General features: G+C 54.4%; 1 protein-coding gene across 7 annotated transcripts in view; it reads left to right on the plus strand.

Annotated features, from left to right (window-relative positions):
• BIN1 (bridging integrator 1) overlaps positions 1–18,843 on the plus strand; it is a 119,979-nt gene that overhangs the window by 97,074 nt on the left and 4,062 nt on the right. For 3 of the 7 annotated variants that reach the window (XM_019553696.1, XM_019553697.1, XM_019553701.1), the window contains 6 exons: positions 954–1,082; positions 4,687–4,794; positions 6,018–6,041; positions 12,116–12,217; positions 13,029–13,139; positions 16,075–16,176. In XM_019553696.1, coding sequence (XP_019409241.1) covers positions 954–1,082; positions 4,687–4,794; positions 6,018–6,041; positions 12,116–12,217; positions 13,029–13,139; positions 16,075–16,176 — 576 coding nt within the window. Of the gene's footprint in view, positions 1–953; positions 1,083–4,686; positions 4,795–6,017; positions 6,042–12,115; positions 12,218–13,028; positions 13,140–16,074; positions 16,177–17,700; positions 17,752–18,843 lie in introns of all 7 variants that reach the window. The other 4 variants (XM_019553695.1, XM_019553698.1, XM_019553699.1 and 1 more) reach the window with 3 other exon arrangements.

The following is an 18,843-nucleotide window of genomic DNA, read 5'->3' on the forward strand; positions in this document are numbered from 1 at the left end:
TGCAGTCTAGGGGAGCGAGCACAGGCCTGAGAGCCAGGAATCACCGTGTGCTGACCCTGGGCCTGATGCTGATACGGCCTCTGTCAGTCCACCTTGGGACCCCTAGTCTGAGGGGAATAACGATGATCCATTTTCCTGGGTGAGAGGGATGCCTGCAACCCAGGGAAACGCGGCGCTGGGTTGCATGTCCCTAGTGAGTGTTCCCACAGCACCTAGCAATGAATCCAGGTCTCGTGGTGAAGCGAGGCGTTACCATGCGGGAGCCTCGCAGTTGAAACTCTCAGCCTCGTTTCCTGGGCATATGCGAGGGAAACCCTGATTCCAGTGGTGTCCTTAGTCTTGGACGCTGGTGAAACGGAGAGCAGAATCAGGCCCGCAGTTATTGCTTCCCAGGTGGTTTGGTGGTTCTGGACCCAGGACTGAGCCCTGGCCATGTTCCTCGCCCAAGGGGCCCCCTCTGATCTCACTTGTGCTGGAGTAAATCCACTGATGCCCACAGACTGGAGCAGTGTCCTCGAGATCCAAATCCGGCCCGCTGGCTGTTCAGGATCCACTCTGGTGTCTAACCCTGCCCCCAGGGGCCTACATCAGGCAGGTAGGTATTGAGCCAGGTGGCAAATGCACTGGGTTTCTCTACCAGACCGTGCCAATTAACCGACGTGTGCCTCCCGGCGGTGTTTCTGGAAGGTTGCACATGTTCACTGCGTATGCATGCCCAGTTGATGCATATTAATTGTGTTACGCTTCTCCTCCGCAGCGGGAGAAGGCCCACGGCTGAAGCGTAACTAATGATGCCAAACCTTCTTGGAGGCCTGTGATTTGTTTTCCCTCCCTCCCCTCGACCCTTCCCCGTGTCCCTTCCCCCATGGTTTTATTTTGCTAACCTGGTTCCTGTCTCTGGTTTTTCTGGGTGTCGCCATCTGTGCTGTCGCCGTGTGCTCGCTTGCATGCAGTTGAGGAAAGGTCCTCCCGTGCCACCACCTCCAAAACTCACCCCGTCCAAGGACATCAAGCACGAGAACATCATCAGTCTGTTTGATGACAATTTTGTCCCCGAGATAAGCGTGACCACCCCCTCGCAGGTCAGCCGCTACGCCCTGCCTTATCTCCGTCTGTCCGCCTCTCACCTCCTCGCTGTCCCCTTCCCCGTTAGAGGTGTCACGGCAAGAAACCTGGTCAGGAGGGCAGGGCAGGGCACGGAGGGATGCAGCCCTGAGATTTTAGCAGTGGTTTTTTGGTGTTAGCTAATTCCAGAGTCCTCCTAATTCAGTGTCACCAGACCATGATAAAAAAAGCCATTGGATATCCACAAATTAAGGTTATTTCAAGCCAAAGCTTGCGTCTAACCAGCTGATCTCCAGAGGCTGAAATCAGCAGGATCTGCATCAAGCAAACAGGCCAAAGAGTGGGTGGGCCAAGTTCCCCAGACACTCCTGTACAGGGTTGCCTCCAGTCTGGATGCCTTCAAGCCCTGTTTCTCCTGCCATCCGGCAGCGCGTCACTGATGTCAGTTCAGCGGATTTGCTGTTTGGAGCGGCGAGGACTCGGTATTCTCAAATTCTTCATCCGTCAGGCTCCTCCGGCTGGCTGCTTTTGCCGGCAAGCAGCTCTGTTTAACAGGGTTAGTTCTCTTCAAATGCCTCTGGAGTCCTGAAAGTCAGACACAGCCGCGAAGGGACAACGTCCCTCTTCCCTCTCATGTTAATAGCTTGCTGCTGGAGCTAGGAACGGGGTACAGAGAGAACGATTTAATGTCCAGCCTGTCTGGGTAACCCCTAGGCAGGAAGGAGCCTGACCAGTTTTCTGGCTGCATCGTAAGACTCATTTTTCTTTTGTTTAATTGTTTTGAATGATCCCTTTGAACAAGTGACACCTCTAACAAGGCTCGGTGCGACTCACTTCCCCTTTCTTCCATCTGTAACTCAGACCAGTGACCTGTGGCTTCCTACCTCCCACCCGGCTGTGGAGAAATGGTCAGAAGAAAAGAAAGTTGTCCTTCCCATTTCATGCAGATGGCAAGGATTGGGGCAGGTTTATCGAAGGGAGAGCTCACTTAGACTGCAAAGATGCATGCGGCAAAGAAAAAAGCAGGGGTGGTCTTAGATTAGAAGTAGTCTGCAGAGGAGAATTGCTTTTTATTTTTGGTTCTAGTAATTGGGTGTAAATATGAGCCTAACGGTGGGTATTTATGCCCAAAAGCTTGCAAAGAAGAATTTTTCCAACTCTTTGAGTTGGTCTACTAAAAGATATCAGATTTACCCACAGAACCGTGTCTGCCAACTCTGAAGCCATGTTTCTAGGCTCATAGCTAACCCCAGAGCAGTCCAAATCCAAAGGGACATGGGAAAATTTTTCCTTTGGTGCCAGGATTCAAGCTTCACCACCTGGGCTGAGCAGCAGCGAGGAGGGCTGGGTAGTTAGCAGAGCCTTGGAAGTGCATGCCGCTCTCCACACAGACAAGGTCTTTGCTACAAGGAGATTAAAGAAATGCAGCTGTGACACGTGGGCTCATGGAGACAGTGCATGGAAGTGCGAGGACCTTGTTTATCGGGAGATCCCCAAATTGCTGAGACGCTTCCAGGAGAAAGCGGGGATTGCAGAACCGTAGGAAATGAGGGGCAGGAGGGAAGGGAAGAGAGCCGCTGCAAGGCAGATCTTTGCAGAGCAGGGAAAAGGGAGCACTTAGCCAAGGACTTTGGAGGACGCCGGCAGCATCTCAGAGCAGTCGATGGTACCGAGTGGTCCTCCGGCTCCAGTTGGATTCACCTCTGGACAGCCAGACACCTGCTCTGTGTGTGTGTGTACGCAACCAAAGCAAGCCACAGGTCACTGGGCAATGTCTGTCCCCCCGTGTAGGTTGTAGCATGTGTTTCTAAGTGACCTCCATGTCTGCTCCATCATTGGTCTCGTGTTTCTGTGTGAATGCCTACATGTCACCGGAGACTCCAGTCCGCATCTGCTCAGTGCACATGGCCCCGGATGGATCTACTGCGCCATCCCCCGGACGTGATCTCTGAGGGATAATCTGGCTTCTCCACTGGAGCACCTGGTGGCTGTTGCTGTTTGGTGCCTTCTCCAAGGCCACATTAGTTTGATACTGGAGTCTGAGTTAAGCTAGTGATCTGGGGGAGAGAGGCACAGGGTGCAGATCTGCTGCAGGTATACGTGCACATAACTCTTGAACAGCAGGTAAGATGCCGGAGGTATAGCTGGCGCTTTCTATCTTGGTGCACTAAGGGAAGGCGTAAGGTCTGGGATCTGGAAGCTCGTTAAAGACTTTACTGGAGAAACATTATGGGAATACAATGGATTTTAGACGCTGAGGCCTTGGGTTCATGCTCATCACTTGGGCTTCAAGGGCCAAAAGTCTGCAGCTCCTTTCCCTGTTTCAGCTGACTAAGCTCATTCCTGTGGGTGTTAAACAACACAAGAGAAGGTAAAAAATGGGCCGAAATTACACCGAGGTGGAACGTGATGGGAACATGGATCTTGTGTGCGGTCCTCTTTCCATAGGTCTGCGGATCGCTGCGTTGGTTTTGCTGCACTGCTAAATGTAGTGGCCTTCTTCACCCGTGAATTCACATCCTAACGTGATGTGAAGCTTGTCTCTAGATAACCTGGTGTGTGTTAGGAAGTCCCAGGAGCAGTTTCAGTATTGGGTCTTGGTGGAACTGGGGAAGGAAAACAGAGCACAAACCATGGGTATTCCTGAAAGGGGTTTGAAGCGAGAGGTCCAGCGAGGCTGAGGAAATCTGCTTGATAGCACAGGCCTTGGGGGACTCTGGGCAGGATTGTTCCTTTAAAGGAGGAGCTAGACAGAAAGGGAGAGGCGCACAATGGTGAAATGTCACAGGTCAGTACAGAAAGTTAATGATTAATTCCCTGTAGGCAACTGTGGTGCTGGGTCTGCTGCATTCAAGGCTGGGGGTGAACATGCTGATAATGCCTCTAGCTAGCCAGTTAACCAGACATAAAGGGACTTACTTTGCTCGTGCATCTGTGCACGTCCTGGAAAATTAGCTGTTCTGTGTTTCCGACTGCCCACGCGGAGAGCGCTGGAGCCTGCGCTAACCGGACCGGGATTCGGGTGCGTTGATTAACGCCGGTTACAGGAGAACGGTCACATATGGCACGTCTGACCATAGGCGGTGTGTGGGATTCAGCAAAGAGGGAAGGCAGGTTAGCTGCTGCGGGGGTTAGTGCTGAGACTGCCGTCAGGCATGCGTTCCCATGCACGGCTCGAGGCCCTGAGGATGGCCGGTCTAGACTCTGGGAGTGAAACGATTGCCGTTGCTCAGTCCTGAAGGTGATGGCTTCTGTTGAGGAGGCTGGGACTGATAACCTTGAGTGCAGTGTATCTGGTTCTGGTGCAAGAGAGCCCCAAAGGATAGTTGGGAAGAGAAGAGGACCTCTTCCAAGCTGGCACTTTCGCCCTAATAGGCCCTGCTATCTTGAGTTGGCCATGCCAGCTGTTAAGACATGTAGGGTGTGTTAGGGTGGAGTTTTTTTATGTAAAAGGGTCAGGTTTGTTTGCACGAGTGCCTTTCCCACGCTTGTAGGTGGTAAGGAGGTTGGAGGGAGCAGGCAATATGCCATGTGCAACCCAAGTCTTGGTTATCAGCTGCCACACAGTCTGTCTCCACTTGTCTAATGTTCACACTGCTTTTCTTCCTTACTGCTGCCAAGTTTGATGCCCCTGGGCCCTTCCAGGAGGGAGCCAGCCTGTTGGATCTGGATTTTGATCCCCTTAAACCAGATGCCGGTGTGGGGAAGGCACCCACTCCCGTCTCCCAGGTTTGTTCACGTCACCGTTCCCTCTTTCTTGCCTGAATGAACTGTTGACAACTGGGGGCAGCCTGTGCCCACCTTGTATAGTCTCGCGTTGGCTGAACTTTCAGAGGCACGCAGCAGGCACGAGTACCTGCCCGCCGGCACATTTGTGTGCTTCGCTGGGCACTTGTGCATCTGAGTCGGGTAATTGTGCCCCTGGCTTTGCACTTACAGCAATCTGATCTGCACCCTCATACACGGATGTTCGGGGGCGCACCCAGCGGACCCTCTTCTCGAGGCCTGAAAGCTCAGCCAGCGTGTGCATCCTTAGCACTTTCCACCTGCCCTCTGGAGATTTCCCTGGTTGTGTGGATGGGAATTGCACCCTCGCTGCTACGTGCTTTCCATAAGTGACCGTCAGTTTAGTGAGCAGCAGGGAGTTCTAGCAATTTGCCATCGTCTTGGACAGGAAGGACTTTGGAAGGGAAATGGCATCCTTTGCCAACCTCCACTTGGGGCTAAAGAGAAACTTCCTCCAACAGTGTAAGTCACTGTCCTGGAGGTGTTACGCTTTCCTGAGGACGGCTGGTCCTGGCCTCTCGTAGAAACAGGAGGCTGGCCTGGGCGGACCGTCACGGGGGAGCAGCCTGGAGCTTCCTACCTTCTGCATGAACATGCGACTCCCAGTTAAGAAATGGGGTCGAGGCTTATTGTGCAGAGAGGAAGGATTGGGAAATATGGCTGTTCCTAAAGACACAAGATTAGCATGTGTCCTGCCCTCCGTGTAATGCAAATTTGGCACCAGCCCTGGTTTATACTCTTGCTAAATTGAGTGTTTGAAGCCATTCTTGGGCTCAGACAGTGCCCTCTGCCTAGGCCTTCTGCTTCCAATATGAAGGAAAGGGAAGTTTTCCCTAATCTCGGCCTGCTCTCTTGGACAGCAGCTGCCGGTATAATCCACAACTGGGATATTTCCAATATTCTTGTGATGTTATCACATTAATTAGGCCAGTTGTCCACACAGCTTTTGGGTTGGCAGAGCTCCTTGGCATAAAGGTCCTGGTCCAGCTAACCACTCTTCTGTATGAGACTGAGTTTCACGTCTCAAACAATTAAGGAAAACAGAAAGATGCGGAGGTAAGTGCCGTTGAATGTGTATGTCTGCCTCGTGCTGAACGACATTTGTACTGCTGCAATAATTGAGTCTCAACCTGTTTTTTGTTCTTGTTGCTCTTTGACATGCTTAGTCTATCCCCTGGGATTTATGGGAGGTAAGACTCATCCCCCGTTCTCCTCTCGGTGAACTCCTGCCATCTCCCCTGGCATGTGCGGGTGCCACCTTCTTGCGCGCTGCCCCCCCCCATCACTCCCACCGCACGATGTCTCGAACCCGCTTCTGCCTTCTGTGTCGTGGATCGGCCTCGACGGCGGCCATGCACTCAGGCCTCGCGCCTGGCGTTCCCAGAAGAGCACCCCGTCGCCTGTGCCGCGAGCTTTCCCATCATCTCCATGGTGTTTGGCATCGCTGTCTGTGTCCCTAATCCTGCCATTGCTGTATAGCCACGTCTGCGCTTCTCCATACCCCCGCTGGCCTCTTGTTCCCTTCCTGCCGTCTCTTGCCTAACGCGATGCACCTGCCTCTCAGCTGCCCTCAGTTTACCCCCCTCCCCGTGTAAATTGGAGGTCATTAGCCAGGCTTGCTGCTTGTAGCAGCAAGTCTGCACTCAGAGAGATGGGTGGTAAATTCACCCTCCCGGGGGCAGCCCCCTCGCACAAGCTTCTGCGCTCCAGGCGGGCAGTGCAAATGCCCCTGCACACTGCCCCGGGGGGTAGTGCAGGCTCATTAGAGTGACTGCTAATTAGCTAGCCCCCAAGTGAAGGAGCCTGTCCCCTGCTGTGGCTGGGTTTAGGAGACCGTCCAGCTGGAGCAGCGTGGTGTGCTTGAAGGCCCTGCCCCTGGGGACGCTGAGTTTTTATCATCGAGATGTGGCCCTGAACCTCCAAACATCCCTGTGAGCCCCTGATTGGTGTCAGACCTTGGTTTATACCAGGTGAAAAGCTGGCCCAAGGTTTTGGTGTGGCTCGCGATCTGTGCACGCCTGGGGCATGTTGAGAAGGCGGCTCCCCCTGCTTTCTGTTAGCTGGTCGCGTTCATCCATGTCATTCCCCATGTTGTGCTCTATCTCTTTTTTCCTCTTCTTTAAAAAAAAAAAAAAAAAAAAAAAAAAGTCATGCCTTTACAGGGTAATGGTTCCTGCCTTAAAAGCAGAGCCCCTTGGGTTACTTCGGTCCATCTCCACAATTGCTCCTTTGAGAAGCATTCGGTCACGTGGCCCAACCTCGGTTTTCGTGAATCAGCTGAATTGTTCCTTCCCCAAAACAGTCCAGGGCTGGTTTGTTTGCTGAAGTCGTGGTTTCTTTGCTATTTTTGGGTATTGCTCTTGCATCGTGGGAAGGACTGACGCATGTTCTTCCTCTTCCATGTCCTTGCAGCCGGTGCAACAACAGCGGGGCTTCAGAAGGTGGAAACCCCTTTCCCCATCTGCGTGTCGAGGAGGCTGCTGTGGAAGGAAATGTGTGTTCTTGCTACACACTTGAAAATCCACCGAGCAATGCCTTTGCTTATTTATGAGATGTCTGTATTGCCCTCCCCCAAAGGGCTCAGGACTAAGCTGGTGGTAGACAGTTTTGTCAACCCACCCCTTGATCCTGACCCACCCTGCTGTTGGAGGCTCCTGGAGAAAGGGCAGTTTGGAGCCAGCTGTAGCGTTTGGCATCACACAGGAATCACCAGGGGAAGCATCTCTCTGTCATTTTTGTTTTGCTCCTAACTTGGAAAACGATGGCAGTCAGACGTCCCCTCAGAGCCTGTGCTTCCCACCCGCGTGGGACTTCATCGTGCACATCCAAGGTGCAATCTGGTACCCTTGCACCTGGGATATGTAAAGCTGCTGACTTACTAAAACAAGGCAGAAAAGCAAGGCTTTCTGATCCAGGAAAAACAAGTGTTTTCCCCCAGCTCCCTACGGATGTGGAGTAGTGCCCAGACACTGGGATGTGGATGTGGCGTGATGTCCAGAAACTGGGATGTGCATGTGGAGTAGTGTCCAGACACCGGGATGCTGTGCAGTAGCTAAAATAGAGTAAGTGGATGACACCAACATGCTTTTTGCTGAAATCCGGGAGATTCACTGGATTGTACCTCTCACTTATTAAAATGCAGTTTCTGTAAATGAGCTGCCTTGCTCAACGCAGCTTCTTTCCATTTACCCAAATACAAGCACACGTGGCCAAACGCATGTCGGTTGGCATCGAGCCCAGTTCCAAGCTCATTCAGTCCAAATAATAAGCAACCTGGGAGTGCATCTGATTAAACAGGAGAGACCTGTGTAGTATTGAACGCGGTGCTCCCCAGGGCTGCTGTGGGAATCGGCAGCGGGATGGTGGTAGCGCGAGATATTCAGAATATCCATGGGCCCCGTAAGCCCTGGATATGGTGAGTTTGAGAGATGAGGAGGGAAGTGAAAGGGTGCAAAGTGCATGTTAAATGGCAGCAGGGGGGGTAAGCAATGATTGTCGACCTGGGGTATTCATCTCCGTGTTACTGCTACTGTTGTTAGCAGACTTCTTGCAGGAGCCTGTTAGTTTAAACCTGGCCACCAGCCGGGCTTGCAGTTGCATTGCTGTTTTGTTGTAGAAAGCTGTCTGCATTGGAGCTTGGCTTATAAATGAATTCAGAGTGCATCAGGAGAGGGACAGGGCCAGCTTGGTGGCTTGGGTCTGCTTCAGTATGGAGGCTGCTTGTGACCTGAGAGGGGGGGACCTTGTCCTGCCATACCTGGATGAGGGAGTCTGTGGGTGCGTCTCAACCCTGGTCCAGCTCTGTCCCCTTCCCTTGTTGGTGGAGACTTCTGCCACGTGCTTTACTTGGTGTATACTTTGAATTCACTACCCATCTAGGTAGGACTGAGGATGGGCTTAGGGGTGGTAACAATATGGGAGGTCTTGCAAGGAAGCAAAACATAACCATGCCTTGCTTCCACCTAGCAGAGTAGTGAACAAAGTGGGATGCTGCGGGAGAAGCTACCTGGCGTGGGCATACGGTCGTTAGCCCTGGAGACCCGAGCTCAAATCCTGCCCCATCTATTCTGTTTTCATTTGTGTTGGAAGTGGTATAGGCTTGCCCTCAGTGTGCAGCGCTGGTAGTTTCTGCTGAAGAAAGGTGTGTGGCTGTGACGATGGACAGTGCTTGCATTTGCTGAGCTGTGACGTCCCGGGGCTGGGACAGAGGAGGGTGCTGCGGGCTAGAAGCAAGGCGCATTGATCAGGACAAGGAAAGGGACCACCTTGCAGTTAGTCACTGGTTTTCATGAGCGCCGGATGTCGTCCCTGCAGACTAAATCATTTGTTTCAAAGCCGTGAGGAGGTTCCTTGCAACAGATGCATCCTGCCTATCTGCAGCCCCAAGGAGACAGCCCGTGCGTTCCTCACATCTGCTTTTGAATGTAGCTGCTTCTCATATTCACCATGACACGAACATAAAAATACCCCAAACCCAAATTGCTCCTCTGCGCAGTCAGATGTCCTCTCTCTCCGCCCCAGCCTCACCATCGTTGCCCTAAACTGCCTGAAAGTAATGTTTGTAAACCAACCCACCATTTGGTGTGCTTGGTTTTTTTTTTTTTTTTTTCCTCCAAGTAATGGCACTGATTACCATGACATATTCATGCGTTTGCAGAAGAATTGCAGATGTCCTCCCAGAATATCTGTACCTCTGTGTGCGTCTCATTTTTCTACTCTTTCCCCCTCCCTGTTTACCCCACACCTCTCATTTTTATCTTCTCACATTCCCATCCGCTGCCATCTTCCTCCTTCCCTGTCCCTCGTTCCCAATTCCACCCACCAGCCTGAAAAGACTTCGTCTAGCAGCATGCAGTCTGTGGATCAGTGCGATAGCGCCTTTGCTGTGGACTGGCCCAGCCAGCCCACTGAGACCGAGCCTGCCCAAGTAAGTGTAATTCAAGTCCCAGTCTATCCCAAACACGATGTTCACCGGAATAGATGGCATCTGATGCCCGCAGGCTGGCTCTTATGGCCATAGACACCTGGGTTCTCTTTTATTGATTTTTTTATTTAGTTATTTTTGCATGATGATAACAGTCCTGGCCCAGGCCCCCATTGCACAAGGTGCTGCACATGCACTGGGTAACAAAGCGGTTCCTGCCCCAGAGAGCTGCCAGTCTCTGCGGACTTGGCATGCGACTGAACAGATTCGATCGGTTGCACCCGATGCCTGACTCAGTTCACGGAGAGCGGGTTCCTGTTAAGCTTTTTCGTAGCTGACTGGGCACATCTCCGGAGCTAACGTGTGGAGACACAGAGGTATTGGCCCCTCTCTCTGGGAGGTCTAGTACTAGGGTCAGATGGGAGGTGGTGCAGAGTGGTTAGCAGATCAGCTTGCCGTTTTGGAGAGAGTTTGGGGCAGCGTTGTCTGGTTGAGGAGAGCCGCTTAGAAAGCCTGAGTTCTCCGTCTGGCGGAGAGTGAGTGACTCGCTGGCTAACCTTTGACCAAGCCCTCGCCTGCTGGCTTGGTGACTGCTCCTGCAGAATGGGCACAATGTGCCAGGCAGCAGAGGGGCCGGTGGCTTCTGTGCTCTGCCAAAGTGACAGGACGGGGGGGAGGGGAGACCAGACTGGTCCTTAAATGCCTGGGCAATGCTTTGAAGATGTCAGTATTAAAGACCAGTGTCCCGAATCCCACGCTGCTGTGCTGGGATCGAGTCAGGCCTCCTACGCGCAGCGAAGTCGGAGCTGGAAGCCCGACGGGTCTTGAACCGCCTTTCTTTCAATGCTAAATGGCATTCAGAGAGAGCCTTGTGGCTGTTGGCTGGAGCAGCCTTTCCTGAATGGCAGTGCCTGGGAATGGCAATACCCAGTGCAAAACCAGCCCCTGCCAGGGCCCTGATCCCATGGTGACCCTTCAGGACTTCGCCCTGTTTCCTGAAGCCCCCGCAAGGGTCTGTCTACAGGGAGCACAGGCAGGATCGGGGCCTGAGAGACTCGACACCGCTCGGCCTTCTGGACAGCGATGCAAGTTTCTCTGCCACGTTATGAAAATGCCTGTGTTTTTTAGTAGGGGTTATATTAGTCAGTATAGAGACTATACAGATGCAGCGTGCCAGTCGGTGAACCCAGGAGTGTACATTCATATACACGTCCTCTGTGTATACGGATATGTGGGATGTCGTGTGCGGGTGGTGCAGATGTATGTACACATATCTTACCTTGCCTGCTGCATAGCCGTGTGCTGTCCGTAACGACTATCTGCCGACGGTGTTTTCCTCGTGCCTGTCCTGTTTGCATGCTCCTGGGCCGTGGCACTCAAGATCCTTCTTCATCCACGGCAATTTCGTGTATTAAGAGGTCTCGCCTTGACGTAGACCCGAGCCGCGCGCTGGGAAGCACGGCTGAGCGGGTCTCCGTTCTCACGGTTTCTCTCTCTCTCTAGCAGCACGGAGGGCCAGACAGTGGCCCGAAGGCTGTGGTTTTTAAGGGGCAAGGGGTGTGGGAGTGGAGAGAGGAGAAACGCTGTCTGGGAGGTTTCTAGGTCAGCAGGACCCGGGTGTAGTTGAGGTGGCTTGCAAGGAGCATGCTCGTCAGGTTTCAAAGTGGCATTTTTTTAGTGCACGAGCCAGTCATGGCAGTCCTCGGGAACCACTGTCAGTAGGCGATACCCTTCGGAGAAAACTCCTTCTTTCAGAAGTTACAACCCAAGCAAACCTTCTTTCTTGGCCCAGCTGCAAACTGAATAGGCTCTTGTTGAATCAGGGGCTTCCCTGGTAGTTTTTCCATTCCTCTTCCCTATCTGGAAGGTTAAACAGGAGTCTCATTCCTCCTGGGCCAGCCAGGAGCTGGTGTAAATCAGCCTAGATCTGAGGAAGGCCCGGTAGCTGTGTCTGTCCATACCAGCTAGCTGAGCCCCTAGCCCAGTGCTCCCTTGGGCCCTGAGCTTTTATAACATCTTAGCAGTCTGTGGCTCCTGTACAATCAACCAAATTTTGCCGAAGGCTTGTTTGCTGCCACGGACTTCCCCAGGGCGTCCGCCTGGGAGCAGAGGGAAGGCGAGCGGGGATTTATCTCAGCGCAACCTGGACTAGGGAGCTCCAGGAAAAGGAGGAGCAGCAGTCGAGGTGCCTGACCATGATTTCTGTCTGAGAGGGTAGCTGGTATCGGGGGCAGCTTTTCTCCCATCTCTGGACATGCCCATGCGCATGCAAAGGTGTGTGCACGCGCTCCTGCCCCTGTGCTCTCTAACTCTCCGCCCGGGGCGGCTCTTGTGTTGCAGCCTGCAGATGCCGCTTCCGGCGGATCCGAAGCAGCTGGGACAGCAGGAGCGGCAGCGGGAGCCGAAGCACCTAAAACTGAAGCTGACTCAGGATCTGGCTCTGTAAGAACCCAGGGAGGCAGGGTCCCCTCCCCCAGGGCCCCTCTCCTGGGCAAAGTGATCAGGCCTGGCCCCTCTGCACGCAGACGGTGTCTGTGGCGGTCCCCATCCCCGAAGGAGTTATGCAGGGTTGCCCTGTGCGTGCTTTGCACACTCAAGCCAAGACTCTGATGATCCTCAGGGAGTCCTAGAGAAGAGGGCTGGAAGGGACCTCCAGACCCCCCGTCTTGGTGAGAAGATCCAGACAAGAAAACATCCTGCTCCTTTGACCCGTTCCCTCATGCCTGGGGGAGTCACGCTCAGCTTTAATTTAGGGTCGAATGCTGCCCCCGCACCAGACTCCTGCTCTGGCACTGATTTCCTTTATGGCCTCGAGAAAGCCTCTTAACTTCTGCTGCCTCAACTTGGGCACTGCATGACTTGCCCAGGGCCACTGCGGTGGTTGCTAGGAAGGTGAGGAGTATTGCTCCCCCCAGGAAATGCATCACCTGGCTGAATGCAGCAGCCACGTCGCCTGGAAGAAGTCAGGACCGTCTCCCTTCCTCAGATTAAAGACAGTCGCTGCCCCCAGAATAACCACTCATTGCAAACCCTGGTCTCTCCTTGGTTTCTGCCCGTTTCTCTGCTTTCCTGTTTATTCCGGGGCAGTGAGTTATGGCTGTCAGCTGCCTTTGACTCGCAGCCTGGGAGAGCCCGCTGCCCATCTGTGGCACGCCGCCAGGGCCGGCTGAATCGACAGTGGGTGCCCAGGGCAGGGATAAATGCTTGTAAACGTGTGTCTGTTCCTTTCTCAGTGTGGCTTTGCTCCCTGCAGGGCTCTCTGCCTGCTGTAGTTGTGGAAACTTTCCCAGCCACTGTCAATGGGACCGTGGAAAGCAGCGGTGCCTCCGAAAGGGCCGACATGCCACCGGGCTTCCTTTTCAAGGTGAGCACCTGTCTGTGGGAGTGGCGGGGTGGCCAGGAGGGTGAGGCAGAGGCTGCTTTGGCGAGGCCACGATGCTGAGCACGTGCCCCGGTGCGAATCGCAGGAGGCGTTCGTGCTGTGGCACGACCGCGTTGCAGCTTGCAGGTGGAGGCTGAGGGGAAGGAGAAGGCACCCGTGCTGTAGGCGGCCCTAGGAACTGGATTGCAGCTAGTCCGGGAACCTGCCTTGAGGAACGGTCCCCACTGTCATGAGCCCCTGGAAGGGTAAAAAGAGAGTACAGTGAAGTACAGCACCTGCTCTCTGTTGTCTCTGCTCCGATATCTCCTGTACTTTCTGTAGTAGCTCCTGTCAGCCTGACGGGGCCTGGACGGCCACAGGAGAATGAGCTTAACGGCATCCTGGGCTGCATTGGTAGGAGCGACGGCAGCAGATGGGGGGCAGTGATCCTTCCCCTCTGGTCATCGCTGGGAAGTCCTGTGTCCACTTCTGGGTCCTTCACTACAGAAAGGATGGGGACAAATTGGAGAGAGTCCAGTGGAGGGGAACGAAAATGGTGAGGGATCTGGGGGACAGGACTGGTGAGGAGAGGCTGAGGGAAATGGGCTGATTGAGTCTGCAGAAGAGAAGACCGAGGGGGATTGAAGAGCAGCCTTCACCTCCCTGCAGGGGGGCTGCACAGAGGATGGAGCGGGACTGGTCTCAGTGGGGGCAGATGACAGGACAAGGAGCAATGGGCTCAAGCTGCAGCAAGGAAAGTTGAGGTTGGATTTAAGGAAGAATTTTCTCACCAGGAGGGCGGTGAAGCACTGGACCAGGTTCCTCAGAGAGGTGGTGGCATCTCCATCCTGGGAGGTTTTGAAAACCTGGGTAGACAGAGCCTTGTCTGGGATGATGTAGCTGGGGCTGGTCCTGCTTGCAGCAGGGGGTTGGACTAGGTGTGACCTCTGCAGGTCCCTTCAACCTGAATTTTCTGTGAGTCTGAGCTGGGTTCTCTTCTTCCTCCTGCATTAGCAATGGTCATGGTTGGCTACGGTCTCTGCCAGCTTCACATGCTGGATAGGACACAAGACCCAGAACCTGTCTTTGCTCTTAGCAAAGCTAAACTCTTCAGGGCAACATGCAGATGATTCTGGCAAGTGACAGTGAACGAGGAAGCAGTGGGAACACTAAGAAGGATGGGAAGCCATGGGACCTAGAGATTAGAAACCAGGGCAGGAAAAAGCAAAAGCCCTCTGGGGAGAAATAATGCAAACTGTGGAGAACAGCAGTGGTGAACCCAGCTAGGAAGATGGAGGAAGGAGGTGGGTGCTGTGGGAGAGACTGTGGTTGGGCGAGGACAGTAGATTTGATGTGTGGAAACCAGCAGCCAGACCATGAAGATCCTTCTGAACAGATGTAGCATGTTGAAGATCAAGGCTGCCTTTGGAGCTGAGCATTGCCCCTTGCATGTCCTGTTTGTTAGATAAAATGGGTGGAGAGCAGTGCCAGGGGGAAGTTTGAGAGCAAGGAGTGTGCTGGGACCCTGGGCTTGATCCCTTCACACAGGTGCACCCCCTCCATCTTGTTTATGGTCTTCCTCCTGGCCTTATATACCTCCATTTCTTGGCTGCGCAGGAGGCCAGCTTCAAAAGGAGGGCAGGTGCATGGGTACAGAGCTGTGTACCTGCCTGGTGAATATGCAGCCTCCTGCACGTGCTCCATGCCTGCGTGGACACTTGGATATCCACACTGCATGTGAAGCAGGATTGCAAGCTGTGTGCAAGTGTTGCAGCCAGCTGTTGGGGTGTGCAGAGTGAAGTGGGATTGCGCCCTAACTCCTGAAAACAAAGCCCCGTCTTCAGGCTTGAGCGTGCTGATTGGTGCTCTGCAGGGTCTGCATTGCCTGATCCCCAGGGACTCCTTGGTGATGGGCCTGTGCATGGCTTGGAGACCATAGAGGAAGGGACCTGAGGAGGCTGTCTAGTCCAACCCCCAGCTCAGGGTGGGGTCACCCCTACATAAGCCATCCCAGAATGCAGCAGCCTGGCTGTCTGACTCGGGTGGCAGCTATCGCTCTTGGTCACTGAGCAGAAGAGTATGCAGGTGTATGCAAAAGAGAAAGTTTTGCCTTGAAAGTTGATTCAGCAGGTGCCCACCAGACAGGGCTGCTGGCTCGGTGCACCATGCTTGGTGAAGCCCCGCACCCCTGTGCTCAGTGAGGTGCTCCACCTGACCCTGGCAGCATTTCCTGGACTGGGTGAATCTCATTTCCCCCTGATTTAGTGAATGTCTTGGAGGGAAGGTGCTGAGAAACACAGTGCAGCCCATTGGAAAGCCAGGACTTGGGAGAATAAGGTAGTCTTTGGCTTGCAAAACGCAGAGCTGGATTTTGCTCTCCTCGGAGGGCAGATCTGGGGGCTGGAGATGGTGCCATAACAGGACCCTGCTGGGAGGAGAGGAGCTTGGTGCAGATGGCACGTGCCTCCGAGTTGGAAGGTCTTTGGCACGGGGGTTTGGTTCAGACATAGCTTGGGGTAAAGTGTCAGTGCCCTGAGCTAGCATGGGAACAGCAGGGCACTGTGTGTGCCCTAGACGGGCGCCAGCAAGCTCCACAAACCCTCAGCCTCTGTGTGATTTGGGAGCAAGAGCAGCTGCTCAGAGGCTTGGATGCGGTTGACCCAGTTCACACTCGCGCCTCACCTGGAGAACTCAGCTGGACACCCGAGTCCAGAGACCACAGCCTGCTAGCTGCTGGGTTGAGGCACCTCCTTCCAGGGGAAGCAGAACAGATCTCCGCGAGGGATAGACAGGAGAGGGGGCCCAGCCCCTTGGATGCAGGCAGCCAGAATGACCTGAAACCACGGGGTTTACGGGGTTCAGTGGGATTTCGTCGGGTCTCGGAGACCCAGGCAGATGCTGGCACCTTCTGCTCACCAGAACCGCCGTCTCTCCGCAGGTCCAGGCCATGCACGACTACACGGCCACGGACAGCGACGAGCTGCAGTTGAAGGCAGGCGACGTCGTGCTCGTGATTCCCTTTGAGAACCCCGAGGAGCAGGTGAGGGGCGCGCGGGGCAGGGCGGGCACCCGCTGCTTCTGCTTCCCCTCTGCGAGCCGTGCTGTTCTCGAGCTGTTTCGTGATGGTGGGAGGGGGCCCGGCATGCACGCACAGGGCGGAGGGGTGAGCCTGGCTAATGGCATACGAAGTGGGGTGCAGGGTGGGGACCTCAATGATAAGATCCCTTTCTTCCTCCCTCCAACGGCCTTTGCGTATCCAGGGTTTCCTCCTCCTGGCAGAGCCGCAGGAACCGATTGGTACAGGTCCTTGCATAGCCAGCAAGGAGGCACAACTGATTGCGAGATCGACCCTCCTCTCCGCTTAATTTTTAATCCCATCCACTGTCCCTAGCTTTTGATGCAGCAGGGCACAGGCTGTAGCTCTGGATCCGTTGGCAAATCCTTCTTCTGTATGTGGACCCCCAGCTGAACCGGCTGTTATTATGAACATCCTGTCCCGCCGGACGGCAGCCTATTCGGTGATGCTCTAATGCAGCTGGCCAGCAGGCGGCAATGTCCTCCCAGGCTAAGCTGAGATGCTCTCTGTCACGCACAACCTCAGATGAGAGGTTCCTGACTCTCCGCTGTGTCCCTCAGCTGTTTATTTTAAAAGCTTTGGCTGAAACTTCCTCAGCTTGCCGAGGCTCAGGACTTGCTGCTAATGCAACCAGCCGGCCTGCGTTTTCTAGGCGAGTCCTTGAATTGCAAGGTTTTGTCCCAGATTTAGAGAATTGCTGCCAAGTGGATGAAACCTTCCCTCCCCCCTCCCCTGCGTGCTCCCGCCAGATTGTCTGGTACGGCGTCTGCTTGCGAGACAGCACAGATGTGCCCCGGCGGCGCAGCGTGAGCGCAGGCTTGCAGACTCCCCGGCTGCATGATCCGCCTGCTTGCCCCACTGCACGCAGCTGGCTGCACTGTGCTACTGCTGGTTCCCGGGGTCTCTGGTGGGTCTCGGCATGTGGAGTGTCTGGATTTGGGCTCCCAAGAGGTTGGTGGCTTTGGACAGTGCAGAAGGGAAGCAGTTTCGACAAGACTCCTCCTTCCTGGCCTGCATGATGCTCTAAAGGTCCTTAGGTTTGATTCACCTCTCTCTGGGCAAGACTGAATTCACCCAGGGATAAATCTGGTCCCTCGGATACTGTTTCCTGGGAGGCCGCGTGGTTCAGTAGTCAGGACCCATCAGCTCTGCCACTGACTCACTGGGTCTCCTTAAGCAAGTCACTTCTCCATCCGTAAAGGAGAGAGCTAGTGCTGATGCATCTCTGCGTAAAGCACTCAGACCTGCTGCTAGTTGCTTGCTGCAATTCGAGATGGTCGTGGGAGGGACTGGGTGAGTATGTGGGTGGAACAGGCCACATTGCCCTCTGGATGGGACTGACCTGGTTGAGCATGTGTGATCATTTAGTAGCTTCCCAAATAAAGCCCTGGCTCCATGGAAAGCCACGGGAGAGCTTCCCCTAGCATAAGCGGTAGGAGGTGGTGTGTCCAGAGCAGAGGTTCTCAATGATCTATGTGTGCACTTTAGCTGGATGCAGCTGTCAGAGCTAAGAAGTCACGACTGGTCCGGCTGCACAAGGTGATGCTCTGAGTGTTTCTAACCTGGCCGTGCAGCAGCATCGAGCCCTCTAACTCTACTGTCCACGTGGATTGTGCCCCCTGCTCCAGCTCCCCCCTTGTCTCTGCCTGGCAGCCCCCTGGGTGTGGAACCGTGGCCTTTAAACCGTGCATCTCTGACGTGGGCCATGCATGCGAGAAAGGAGGCTTGGACTAACAGGCAGCCTGTCTAACTTGGGGTCCTGACTGGTCGCAGGGGCTTGACCAGCAGCTCAGATGTCAGAGCAGGAGTGCAACAGACTTACCCGTCCCTTGGACGTGGCGGTGCGTAGGACTAGGGTCAGCCCACATCATCAGCTGCTTGGGGTGGATGGGAGACCTGCATGTTGCACTTCTTTGTAACACACGCAGGCTGCAGAAGGCTGATCCCTAGCATCTGGCTCCCTGCAAGCCGGACGCTGTGGTAGAAACCCCTGGGCTTCTTGCCTTTCATCCAGCCCTTCGTCTTGCTGTGCTGTGGCATACTGATGGCCATGGATTTTATGGCACCCCCTTTGCCTTTGCTTGGCTGCTCCGTTTGAGTTGCGTACACGTGTGAGTATTGTGTGCTGTCTCCCGTTATGGCTTCAAAATGCACAAGTCTGAGGCGTCTTTGGAGCAGGGATGCCAAGCCACAGGAGGCCCCCAAGGCTGCCCGGGGCCCTTGCATGTTGGTAACTGAAGGAAAGCCTAATGGCAGCACCAAACTATGCAGAAAGTAGCACAGTCCACGCAGCTGCCTGCCCAAGATGACTCCCTTTGGCACGAGATGTTGTGGAGGCTGATCACTTAACCAAAGAGGGCTGGACAGATGCACTGAGGATGGGTCCCTCCGTTGGTATTAAACACGGTAGCGAGAGCTGCAACTCCTCTGTTAGGCCTGTGAATACGGGAAGCTGTAGAGGGCGAGAGAAGTCGGGATAAGCGTGGTATAAACACCCCTCCCTTAGCATCCTCCCTCTGCCAGACGCAGAGCGAGGATGCGCGAGGTGCAGGACGCCCGGCTGGACGGACCTGTGGCACGACCCAGTCTGGCATCTCCTCTGCCTGCTTACGAGCAGCAGTGTAGGCTCCT

This window comes from Crocodylus porosus, unplaced genomic scaffold, assembly GCF_001723895.1.
Source record: "Crocodylus porosus isolate Cpor-Errol unplaced genomic scaffold, CroPor_comp1, whole genome shotgun sequence".
Classification (NCBI taxonomy): Eukaryota; Metazoa; Chordata; order Crocodylia; family Crocodylidae; genus Crocodylus; species Crocodylus porosus.